Source organism: Aulonocara stuartgranti (genome assembly GCF_965226115.1).
Source record: "Aulonocara stuartgranti genome assembly, chromosome: 1".
NCBI classification, from domain to species: Eukaryota; Metazoa; Chordata; class Actinopteri; order Cichliformes; family Cichlidae; genus Aulonocara; species Aulonocara stuartgranti.
Window position 1 is genome coordinate 1429218 of NC_138939.1, and position 13283 is coordinate 1442500.

General features: G+C 48.0%; 1 protein-coding gene across 4 annotated transcripts in view; it reads left to right on the forward strand.

Moving 5' to 3' along the window:
* The first annotated feature begins 203 nt into the window (after positions 1-203).
* The window catches only part of LOC309704668 (plakophilin-3-like), a 25901-nt gene continuing 12821 nt past the window's right edge, over positions 204-13283 (forward strand). Inside the window, exons 1-4 of one of the 4 annotated variants that reach the window (XM_082530007.1) lie at positions 204-516; positions 9805-9887; positions 11841-11919; positions 12076-12457. In XM_082530007.1, coding sequence (XP_082386133.1) covers positions 324-516; positions 9805-9887; positions 11841-11919; positions 12076-12457 — 737 coding nt within the window. In that variant the 5' untranslated portion in view covers positions 204-323. Of the gene's footprint in view, positions 517-1337; positions 1758-9804; positions 9888-11840; positions 12458-13283 lie in introns of those variants that run through there. The other 3 variants (XM_082530005.1, XM_082530006.1, XM_082530008.1) reach the window with 3 other exon arrangements.

A 13283-nucleotide genomic window follows, 5' to 3' on the forward strand; every position in this document is an offset into this window, starting at 1 on the left:
GCAGGTATGTGGTCTCTACACTGCTGAACACTAATCTGTTTTTATTTGGGTTCATGTTTATTAATATTTGCGGGAACGGAGAGGTCACGGGGGCTGCGGTGACGTAAGCGTGTGAGGTCAGACCTCCTGTGTACTGGTTGTCTTGACAGCAGGTGGATTTTAGACCCCCCGCCCCCCACTCTCGGGCCCCGCCCACAGACGCTGGGCTGACGGAGCGCCGTTTCTTTGCAGACACTCGGAGCTGCGCTGCGCACCGGACGGTCCGCTGTTCGCCGGAGTTCGCCTGGAGCCTTTTTTCTTTGTTCGCTCGGTGAAGCGTCAGGATGAATGTGGGGATCCCGGAGGGCTGCTTTCTGTCCGCCCTGCAGCCCAACTCCTCCTGCACCGCTTACGTGGTCCCCTCGGACGGCCCGTCTCCGGACCCAGTGGCGAAAGCTCGGAGGGTCCGGGAGCAGGTCCGGATGCGGCTGGCTGAGAGGAAGTCGTCCTCCCTGAGCAGGCTGGAAGGATCAACAGGTGAGAGCTTGAAAGTGCAGAGTAACGGGCTGAGTAAGTCTCAGTAAAGTACACCGTGGAGTATCTGTTACCTCCTCCTGGAATTCAACCAACACCTCCCTGAGCTCATTGCCCCCACCCGAAAGTAGCGGTCAGGGGCGTTTCCAGGATTTCTTTTCAGTGGGGCCACAGGGGTCCCCACAGAAACATGTAATGAGTTGGCTTCAGTTTTAAAAAGAGCAGCGAGCATAAGAGCAGAGGTGACGATGATAAACACAATATTCCAGCATGTGTTCACACAGAGAGCCATTTAAAGTCTGTCAGTTATTGATGGGGGGGGAGAACTGAAGCAGCGATCGCAGCACAATAAGCCACGGATTTAATGCTTCACATCCTTCTGCCCACGGTCCCGTCGGTTAGTGCGTGGAAGTAAAAACGAGGAGTAATGTAGTGATCGGATCAGGTGGTTCTGGGGGAGTCTGATGTATAAGCTATGACTCGCTTGGTGCTAAAGGGTTAAAAATGTGCACTCACTGGAAAATAGTTGTTGTAGCCAGTGTGAGCTTCACAGTAACCTCCCACGTCAGAGTCATGATGATTGTCAGGCTTTAACCTGCTTTAACTATCATGTGAGTCTCTGCCAAGGTTATTATCGTTAACGAAAACTAACAAAATAACGAAAACTAGAAGTGAAAAAACATTTTCGTTAACGGAAATAAAAATAAAAACAAAAAAAGGAAAACTAACTAAAACTGTAATGTGTGTTCACAAAACTAACTAAAATTAACTGAATTTATAGCAAAAATGTGTTTAGTTTCATTGATGTGTGCGTGTCCTACAATAGTCGAGGGTGAAAATGAAGTTTAGTTTCCAGATTTATTCTTGCTGTGTCTCATTATGCCAGCAGGTGGCAGCACGTTAGTCGAGTCGTCTGTGTTGCTGCTGCGTCCACGCGCAGAATCATGTCAGGAAAAGTCGGGAGAAAGCGCCAGAGTCCAATTTGGGATTACTTTGAATATGACTGTGTTTTGGATAAAGCAAGTGTCTTGTAGTGGAAAGAGACAAATTATGAGGGACATTTCTAAAGGGAAAAAATCCCACAAACCTTAAAGTGCACTTGAAAAGCTCACACAAGAAGGCTAACCTAGCTTACCTTGAGAAGGGAGCACACTCAACCCTCATCCCCAGAAACAGAAGCTAACCCCAGGCAAGGCAGCGTGATGCATCCCGAGACAACAGGACGGGGACATCTACATAACTGTGTGAGTCAATTGCGTTAACACCCGGTGCTGCAAGAGTTAATAGTCTCATTGGGGCCAAGATATACATTTTATAGTTGCCTGGTATCAATGGTTGTTCATCTGCCTTTATTTATTTATTTATTTAAAGAACCCATAGGTGGGAATGTGAGTTGTCTGTCTCTGCTGTTAGCCCTGCGACAGACAGGCGACCTGTGCAGGGTGCAGGGTATGGTAGCTGCAATAGTAACATACCCAAGGATGAGCAGAAGAGCATGACTGATATGATGAAACTGGGATTTTGTTACACTTAATTATTGCAAACACAACTAAAACTATAACTGAAACTAATCAAAACTAAACTGAAACTAAGGATTTTCAAAAAAATAAAAACTAAACTAGCAAACAACTGGTAAAAACTAATTAAAACTAATATAAAATTGAAAATCTGAAGTCAAAACGAAATAAAAATAAAAACTAATGAAAATTGCAAAACTATTAAAACCCTGGTCTCTGCTCACTTTTGTTCTTACTTTTATTCTGAACTTTTCCAAACTTAAGGAAGGAAAATGTGGTTTGAGTTCAAAGATAATAACTCCCCCTGACAGTGATGATCAGACTGATACCAAAGAGCTCGTTTCATGTTACACACATTTATCTCTGTGAGTTTATCCTTCATTATTCATGGTCAGTCGCTTTAATGTTACAGCTGGTTTTAGTGACGCATGTGCCGATGCTGTACGTACAATAACACATTACCACGTATTAGTACCGGGCTTGACTTCCATACTTTGAGTTTGAGGTGAATTCCCCCCACAGGGGTGCTTTATCCTCCGTGGGGGCTAAATCTCGTCAGCCTCACACTCATCCTCGTACCGCTGCTTCACCTAAAAATCACCTCGAGCGTGTTTCCCATCAGCTGCCAGTCCACGTCTCACATCTTTGTTGCCCTCCGTGTTTGCAAGGAGACATCCTGAAACATCAGGGAGAGCTCCAGTTGTTGTCCAGGTCAGAGGTCAGTGCGCGTCACGGCGTCCAGCTGGTCGCTCCACGCCTGTGATTGTGGCTAGAGCAGGGCGATATGACCAAAAATATTTATCACGATATATATTTGAAAATTTGCGATAATGATATAACCGACGATATAATTGAGACGAGACTCCACAACTTTATTAGTAAAAAAAAAATCACTGTGTTTTCACTTAAACAAGCAGCTGTTTTTTATGTGCATTAAAGTTCTATAAAATGTAACAGTGCAAATGCAAACTCATTGCTGACAGTTTAACCAAAAAGCATTTCCAGTGGAAACTGGCCGACGTATCCTCAGCATCACCATGTATAATGTCCACAACACTTAAAAAGAGCTTATACACACACAATACGGTAATATTATGTTGAACCACAGTACGTATCACTCCGCGAGGCTCCGCCTACAATAGCCGTAACGCTCCGACAATCCATCAAGCGGTGCGGCTTCGTAGCTTAGCAAAGTCGTACTGAAACATTTGACAGATTTTCGAGCGCCGTGCACATAAAATCGTTTCCAGAAACACAACCAGAGTTCATACATCAGGCACACGGGATTATAAGGGGCTCTGTCGACTTTCAGAAAATCAAAGGATTAATTTTAAGTGCGCCGTATTTTCCAAACAACACGGTAATAACGACGGCCCGCTAGCATGCGCTACCAAAAATAGTGCTTTGTAGTGTATCTGACGGACGAAAGCTAAACCAGTTCCACACCAGTGAAGTTGCAGCATTTTTACAAACCAGTTCAGGTTCATTGGTTTCATTCCTATCGTTGCCCAACATTACACCGGTATCACCGTGAACGGTATGATATGGCCCAGCCCTAATTGTGGGAATTTCCTCCACTATCTGATCTGTGGGAATAAATTACCACTGGCCCTGTGCTCAAATCCTCCAGAGCTGTAATCCAGTAGCTTTGGGGGTAAATCATGTCTGAAGGTGTGCTGATGCCACCCTGGTACTCGAGCCCTGGTGAAACAACTGTCATGTGTAGTTTCTCTGAGGAGTGTGCGGTGAAATGAAAGGTCAGCTGATGGTGTGTTTGGACCTGCTGAGCGAGGCTGTGAAATGTTTGGCAGCTTAGACAGAGCCTGAAACTCCTCCAGCTCCTTCCCTTTGTTACATCTGTACAGAGCATACGGCAAACACACTGCTCACTGTCAGCGTTACCAAGAAGTGAGTATCAAGCATATAAAACATGGCAGCCCTAAAGAAGGTGTGACTGTGTAAATACTTTGGGCTGCAGATCATCGTTCTGCAGAGCTGAGACACCAGAAGCTCGTTCAGTGTGGACGGATCGTTTTCCCACCTCAGTATCTGCACGTGTTCAAAGAAACAGACGCAGAAATCTGCTTTTGGGGCGGCTGTGGCTCAGGAAGTCGAGCGGGTGATCTGGTTGTCAGAAGGTCGTGGTTTGATACCCGGTCCGTACGCTGTCTCTGGGTGAGGTGCTGAACCCCGATACCAGCAGTACTCTGAGTCAGTACTCGCCCACTTTCAGTTACACCGCAGCTTATGAGCTACAGCAGCACGATAATATTAATATAAGAAACCACAGACCCCGCCCCGCCCCTCTGTATGATGCAAATAAACATGGTGAATGTTCATGTTCTTCTTTCAAGCTGAAGGTTTGGCAGGTTTGTTTAATCCAGTGTGAAACATCTGGACTGTGAGCTCATTTCCCAAAACTCTGTGACTTTTGCTTCTAACGGTGTCGTTCTGGATGCGAACCCAGCGGAGGCAGTGGCGCTTCTTTAGAAATCCTGCGTCTCCGAGCTCTTCCCGACACGTTTGAATCTTTGTGCCAAACGGCTCCTTCAGCCTCTAATCGCCTCCACCGTGTGTCTGCTGGATCTTTATTCCATCACTGGACCCGGGCAGGTCCAGATGTTCACATGAGCCAGTTTTACTGAGTTAGTCTGAGATCTGAGTCGCAGCACGAGCTCAGCTTTCGCTTTGTATCCAGAAATGATGAGCTGCGTGTTAGAAGAGACCGCAGAGCTTTAACAGACTCGACCTTCTTATCAGGGTCATCAGCAGAAAAGGTCACAACTGGAGTTTAAAAGTGGGACGGAAGTGATGTTTAGGGTGCACAGAGGGACTAATGAACGACGGGATCCAGCTGGCTTTTGGGAAATTGAACATTTCTTCTACTTCTTTGAAAGTTTTTCTCAGGAACTTTCAGGATTTATTCGAGCCTGTGCAGACAGATTGAGGCTAATCTGACAGTTTGCAGTGAACAAAGGAAAGTTTAACATGACGTCAGAAGTGTTGGCGTCTTTTTAGAAAGAAGCAGCAGCCGTGATGGGAAACTGATGCTGCCTGGGTGCAGCAGATAACACTGTTGCTTTAGAGACGACCGGTCTGTGCTGGGTGTTCACAGGGGTGGAGGCGGGCGAAGCTCGCCTCTGTCACGTTGGATGCTTTTCGTTTTTGACTCTCTGGTTCGGGTAAAAACGAGAAGAAGCTCGATGGTGTGCTGTGGTCAAATACAGCAGCAACCCTGCACGATGAAAGCAAAGCTAAATGCTGAGCGGCTGTAATTTGAACTGTGAGCCCAACACAGGCGACATCAGTCTGTTTATTGTTCACAGATGTGAATTTGTGTGAAGCCGTGTGGGTGTTATTTCCACCGTTTCCTGTTTTTTCCCCTCTTTACGGAAAAGTGCAGTGTGACATCACAGATTCCCGACCGGATAAAATGTTAAACATGGATGTTTGACCCCAGAACGTTAATAACACAGAAAGAAGAAGAAAGGCGGGGTGTCTGTTTGGACATCAGCAGTCGGTGAGGAGGGGAACTGTGATGATCCACATCTGTTTTCACAAAGAAGGTCTGGGAGAGGAAGGAGACCCCCCTCCTGACCTCTTGGCTGATAAAAGAGGCCCTCGGTCTGACCCACAGAGTCAGGATGTGTCTGCATGGAAGCACATGTTAAATATTCTCTTATTAGTAAAAAGAGGCGAATCTCCTCATATTTAATATCAACAATGAAATAACTTCGCCTGGTCCGAGCTTACGGGGCTCAAGTCCTCAATATTCAGTAAGCCTGTTTTTCAGGAGCAGCCAATGGGATGTGACTGATGACGGAGCCCCTCCCTGCTCCGTTGGTATTTTGAGCACTGCTTCAAGGAGCACGTAAACACAGCGGGCCTCGTTCACGACCAGCGTGAGCGCACTAATGTGCGATTCATCACCTCTTTCTCACCGGCGTTCACAGAGCCTCTGTTTTTGTTTTGGAGTAAAGCTCCGTGGGGTTCAGGTCAGGGGTCTGTGCTGGAAAGTCCTCTTTGTTCTTCAGATATTGAGGTGTGTTTGCTTTGCTTCAGTTTCCTTCTGCGTAAAGATCAAACTGGAGGCTGGACTGATGGTTCTCCCGCTTCTCCCTGCAGCCACACTTGAACCAAGATTCATCAACAAGCTTCGAACTCTGGGAAAAACCCTTCGGTGTAATTAACGTCACTCAGCGCATTTGTTGCACACCCTGGTTGATCAGGAAGAGGAAACAAGAAAAAGGAAGCTAAAGCTAATGCTGCAAAGGCCACAGATGAGGAAACAATTATTAGCCCACCAATGAAATTCAAAGTTTAGTCTAAATTCTCCCAAGTGCTTTTTTAAGACAGAGGAATTTTCATCACTGTAAAGGATCAGTTATCTCAGTTTGTACATGATAACAAAATCATTTCAGGATAAACTAAAATGACCAAAGTCAATATTTTTAGCCCCTCAAAAACGAGTGGGAGGAGTCTCTGCCGATTCTGCAGCTGAAGCCTCCTTTGGTCCTTCTTTGTTTAACTTGCGCCTAAACACAACAACAGTCGCCTCAAGGAGCTTTATATTGTACAGTAGAGCCTACAATAATACACACAGAGAAACCCAACAATCATATGACCCCCTATGAGCAGCACTTTGGTGACAGTGGGAAGGAAAAACTCCCTTTTAACAGGAAGAAACCTCCAGCAGAACCAGGCTCAGGGAGGGGCGGGGCCATCTGCTGTGATTGGTTGGGGTGAGAGAAGGACGACAGGATAAAGACATGCTGTGGAGAAAGGCTCCAACAGCACAAACACGGTCCAGTTCAGGGACTCCAGTTAGCTGAGGTGAAGCCTAGCACACAGCTAGCAGCTACAGCAGAACCAGGCTCAGGGTCAATCCCCCGGCAGCCTACGTCTATTGCAGCGTAACTAAGGGAGGATTCAGGGTCACCTGGTCCAGCCCTAACTATATGCTTTATTAAAAAGGAAAGTTTGAATCTTGAAAGTAGAGATAGTGTCTGTCTCCTGAATCCAAACTGGAAGCTGGTTCCACAGAAGAGGGGCCTGAAAACTGAAGGCTCTGCCTCCCATTCTACTTTAAATACTCTAGGAACAACAAGTAGGCCTGCAGAGCGAGAGCCAAGTGCTCTAATAGGGTGATATGGTACTACAAGGTCATTAAGATAAGATGGGGCCTGATTATTTAAGACCTTGTATGTGAGGAGCAGGATTTTGGATTCTGGATTTAACAGGAAGCCAAAACAGGAGAAATCTGCTCTCTTTCTAGTCCCTGTCAGGACTCTTGCTGCAGCATTTTGGATCAGCTGCAGCAGCACGGGGGTCTGAGCCCGTGGACAGCGAGCAGCCACACGACTTCATGTTTGCGGGCTTGGAGAAAACTGTTATATTCAATATTCAGTAATACTCGCCCTCTCTGTCCTATAACAACACTGACCCAGAGCTCTTACTGCAGGGAGCAGGACTAACCTTACGCTTTGGCAAAGAGCCGGTGTTGTTAGAGTCTCTGACCTGTTTGAGAATTTGAGATTTAAAGCATCTGATTCACTGGAAGCTCAGTGCGACATATCAAATAAAGCCTTCAGCGGATATTTACAGATCAGTGAGTCCCAACAGAGTCTCGTCCTCTTTATCCAAACTCTGTTCTGAAGCTTGAAGCTTGAATCCTTTCACGAGTTTGCCTTCCATAGTTTCAACATGCAACAGGTATAAAGGTGTTGAGGGTCGGTCCTCGATTCTCCTGACCTCCGGCCTTTTCTGATGTATCGATCATCCGGCTCTGAATCCTGATTCAGATGGTTCACAGAAAGAAAGAAAGATGCAGAGCAGCTTTACTCAGGCTGTGAGAAAGCTCTGAGCACTGATGTCATGTTTCCTATTATCACTGTGCTGCTTAGTCAGCAATGTTCTGCTGGAAACTGGAGGCACAGCTGCGTCTCTAACAGGTGGACATGCTGCCAGATTCAGCCTGAGCGAAGTGGAAAGCAGCGATCCGGACGGTTTGAGGTAAAACGTTCATTAAGTTCGACGACCTTCACGCAGTGCAGGCCAAAGAAATGAAAGTAAAGGTCTCTGTGTAAGCTCATGGACCACCTCCTGTGGGGAACATTCCTCTCCAATCTTCACAGCATGTTATCACAGCCTATTTTAGACTGTTGGTTGGCTGCTGCTCTTCCACAGTGTGGCTGGTATTTCTCACTGTGTGAACTTTCCACACACCTTCAAACCAACACAACAGCAAGGCCTGATTTTCTCTGTTTTACCTGTTTTCATTCATCTTCAGTTTGAGTTTGTAATTTGAGTTTTAGCATAAATTCTGTTCACGGCACCACGTTTTTATTTCTGTCATCAGCTCAGGAAGCCTGCAGATTGCAGCCAATCAGCTGAGGCTCAAACCTCTCACAGTATGAATTATTGAAGCTGCTTTTGCCTCCATACAGTTGCTGCATTCTGCAAGCTGCTTTGTAACCCACCTCCACCCCAGCTCCTCGTTTTCGTGGTGTTTCTGGTACCGATGGAGCTTTTTCCACTCTGAGCATTCAAAGCACTGTTTTTATTGCAAGCCTTTTTCAGCCAATCACACGCATTGACACATGGATGCATCGCGCACAGCTCGGGTTCAGCAGACTGGAGTCTGGATCGATCCACCACCTCCTGAGCCGCAGTCGCTGCACACACGATGTCATCTTTCTGTTTGTCAGCTTTATGAAATAACTAAACTGCATTTAATCTGAAGAAAGGTTTATTTTGCAGGAATTTGTCCTTTCAATCAAAAATAACAGAATTAAAGTGAGCCCCAGTTCAGGCTGTGCTGCTGCTGCCAAAACGAGAATAAGATTCATTTTGGGATTAATAAGTTTCCATCCTGAAGTCTCAGCTGGTCGAGTTTATTTCCATCTTTTTGCTTTGAAGATGATCTTCTGCAGGTGGATGCAGGTATGAGCCCACCTCAGTTTCATGTGTCTGTTGCTGTGTCATAATTTATGACATCTACACAAACCCATAAAACCTTTGGGTCTTTGCAGGCGCCGTGTGTGTCGGGTACAGACGACCTTCGCTGACCTGCAGGTCGATGCTTTCTGCTTTGATCTGGTCTGGTTTGAGTCCCGTTTGTACGCCGTGCGTGACCGCCGCTCCCTCGTCTCTGACGTGTTGATGCTTGCATGCCCCGCGGCCTGCCCAGCAGCATTTCCTCCCTCCTTCCTGCTCGGCTCGATTGTGTGTGATGTTTTCTGTTCGCTGTTTCACTGCGTCCAGCAGCTTGCATCACGTGTTAGGATAAATGGGCTTTGCTCGGGTTTCGCGTGGCGGCAGCTGAAGCTTGTGTTTGAGGCGTGTGGTGTTTGTTGGACGGCGTATTCCTGCACACAGACGGTCTTTCAGTGGCGACGCTGGTCCACCTTCGGCCCGAGTTGGGGACGTTCCCGGTGCTTCTTCCTCTTGTTAAATGATGACACACTGAGTGTATTTGTGCGCCTCCTGGCCTCCTCTTTCTAACACGTCTCTTATTCTCTGAGTGCCCCTCTGGTTCTTCTCAGCCTCTCCAGCGTTTCATGAGCTCTGGACTGAACTGGTCCCAGAGGCGGTTCCTCTGACTGTGATTGGTGCTCGGTAACCTGCAGCTGATATTATGCACTGCCACATGATTGGCTGATTGGATGAGCAGATGTACATGTGTTCCTAATAAAGTGGCTGGAGTTTGTGTGTGAAGGTTAGACTGATGGTGCATCAGTTGTAATGAGAGTGACTGTCTTCCTTCTCTCTGCAGACCCTCCTGAGATGAAGAGCTACGGCCACGCTCAGGGTTTCAGCTCCAGATCCATGATAAACACGCCGAGCCGCGTCATGGCCGTGAGTACACGCCACACACACGATGAAGAGCTTTAAACACACCGCGTGAGTCACTGTGGTGGGAGCAGCTCCACTGCAACACAGAAGGGACGTCAATAATTAGACTTTGAATGTAAATAAATATAAAAGTCGTTTTCCTCTTTGTGACATGGTGGAGGGGGGGGCTGACATTTCTGTAACATCCAGCAGGGGGCGCCTTTTAAAGACGCCCGATTGGATAGAAGTCTATGAGGAGATGAGCCTCGTGCTCAGAGGAAAATAATAATAATAAAATGTTTTTCTTATTATTACTAAATGTGATCTTTTAGGAATCCTGAAGCAGCACAAAGCTTCGGCTGAGCTGCTTCTCCTCACTCCTGGGATTTGAAATAATTCCCAGTTACACACAAGCTGTCGTTTGGAGCGTGACGCTCCGTGTTAATGAGACGCTGCTGTCCTCGCACATTATTATTTAAAAACAGGACCACAGGTGTGCAGTGTGTATTTTAGCCAAAGCCGCCATCTTTTCCATCGCCGAGTAGCTTTTAGTGGCGAAACAGGAGCAGAGGGTGAAAACAAAAGACTGTAAAAGGAGGTCGGCAGCTGACCACGTCAGGCACCAAACAGCGCGAAGATGAGACTGACGATGATTTCTGTTCAAATTCAACTCGGGTGAGGAAGAGGTCCAAGCATCTTCATCAGCCCCACCCACAGCAGTGCCCCGCGGCGTCTCTCCCTCTGAACTCCAACAGAAGCAAAGAGCATTGTTCTGCAGGACGCCACCAGCTGCTCAGACAACCTTTCAAAGTTCACGGGGGCGGGACTCATGAAACCGTGAAGAGAAACGTTCTGAAGAAATGATTTTTCATCCACTCAGCTCCATAAAAAAGCAGCAGGTTACATCTGCCTGCGCCGTCTGGAAATGTGCGGCAGTGTTTGTTACTCGACCTACGTGTGCTGGGAGCACGGCGCTCACACCGAGCAGCCATTGTGTTGGGCTGTTTCCTCTGTGTGTCTGTCAGAGTTCAGAACAATGCAAAGAAAAGCAAAACACAAACAGGACATCGACCCGCTGCTGTGCCTCTGCAGCTTAACAATACAGAGGCTGCACGGCGTTTCCTGCAGATTATAACGAAGGAGAGGAAGAGCCGTAAAATGCTCCTCCCTGCGCCCGTACAGCTCCGTGTCACTCCCTCGCTCTGGCGTGCAGTGATATCTGCACAAACCTTGGTTGCTGTGAGCAGTTTTGATACGACTCTGGGGAACGAAAATAGTTGCGCCTTTAAGCTGCTCGCAGCAGAGTTTGGATTTCTGGAACGAGACATTTGTATTATTACACATTCCTTTTAGCTGCCACACATCTCCACAGCCAAACTCGCTCCGTCTCCAGGCCACCTCCTCTGTCCAGGTCCCATCCTGAAGAACATCTGAGTTCCTCCTGAACGACCGAGATCTTCACCTTATCTCTAAGGAAGAGCACCGACATCCTTCAGAGGAAGCTGCTCGCATCCTCAGTCACATTCTTTCAGTCCCACTCACAGCTCGCGGTCATGGGTGAGGGTAGGAATGTAGATCGACCAGTAAATCAGCAGCTTCGGTGTCACGCCAATCAATCACGCCTTCCTCTCGCGCCTCACCCGGGAATAAGACCCTGAGATACTTAAACTTGAGGCTCCTCTGAACTCCAGAGAAGGAACTCTGCCCTGTGAGGCCTCAGACCTCACAGCGAGCTGCAAGCAGCTCCATTGCCAACAGGAGGACATCGTCCACAACAAGCAGCTGTGATCGTTGCTCCTCCTCCAGACTGTGAAGTGGAAGGACCGGGCGGAGTCCAAAACCAACCGGGAACAAATCTCACTGAACACTTTTCATTTTGGGATTTAATGAGCTGTTAACAAATTATTGATCTGGCTGAGACTCTAAGAAAGCCGTTCGACCTCTAACCTTCTTTCTCCCCATGCCTCCTGTCTCCAGGTGCCCACTGTGCCTCTTCCTGCCTCGGGCTTCTCGTCTCGCTCTGCTGTGGACACCACTTCCCGGCTGACCCACAAAGGTGCGGCTGTGCTCCACAGCAGCTCTCAGACCTCCCAGGTGTACAGCAGAAGCAGACGCTCTAAGTCGCTGACCCAGGGCGAGCACGAGGCACTTCCTGTCACTTCCTCCGGCCGTCTAGAGAACCCTTTGCTTTCTCTCCCTGCGCCTCCACCAGGTACCCTGAGGCGCAGCCTCAGTGGGATTCTGGCCCAGGAGAAAGGTTGCTGGCAGGAGGAGGAGCTTCCACAGCAGTACACCTATAAAGGCCCCTCCCACCGCACCATCAGCCGCATCACCAACAGACAGCAGCACTACCAGCAGCAGCAGAGCTCCAGCCTAGGCCAGGAGGGCTGGGTGGGGAACGGCAGGGGCGTCCCCACTGGGGGGGACACCTGGGGAACACAGTGGCACCACCAGCAGCAACAACAGCAGCAGCACGTGTCCAGGACCTCCGGGACCATTCACCGCGCCGCCTCGCTCCGCAGCCTGAGGAGTGTCGGGAAAGGAGTGGACGTCTTCGATGGAGCGTCGATCCACAGCAACGACCCGCTGGGAGAGTGAGACACCTTCCTTTATTTAGCTAGTTAGCTTAGCCTTCATCAGATTCATCTTTAGCTCACTTAAACGAAACAGACGGGCAAATAACCATTAAACTACACACAGGAAGTGGCGACCCATGACCGCGGTAGGTGAACAGCATTCTGTGACACTGTGAGTGACAGGAAGTGCGCAAACGCGAGATGAACCTCTCTCAAGTTTTAAGTTTGAAACGATCGAGTAAAGAATAACACGACTGACAGATGACCTGGTAGTACATATGTTAGAGGGTTACCTAGGCAACCAGAGCCACCAGCTGTCGGTGTGAGCGAATCGCTGCCAGTATGTACGCAGCTTTAGAGATGTGAAGTGGGCGGGGCCAGAATTAAGGTTAATAGAGGTGACTATGTGACTCACATGTGCGGGGCAGTAATTAAAGGGTTACCTAGGCAACCAGAGGCCCAGCCCTACTACTACTCGTGACCAACCGTAAGCCTCAGAGGACACGTGACGATCACTTCATATGTGATCAGGGCAATACACCGTCGTCATAGGAACAACCAATCATGTGCAAGGTGAATTTTGATTGGCTGGGCTTAGCTAGCTGCCGCTACACCGAGGGGTGTAACATGAGGAGCATACTGCTTTCTGACTCGCTGCAGCAAAGTGTTAAAGTGGGCGGGATCATTGAGCTTCATTACAGGTGACCCGGGGCGTGGGAGGAGTTTAATATCTGAAGATCTTTCAGCGAGCTTTCTGTCCAGAGCCCAAAGACCGCGACAGTAAAGTATCTTTATTTGATCTTATAAAAAACAAATCTGTAAAAATTCTGATAAAGCAGAAAAA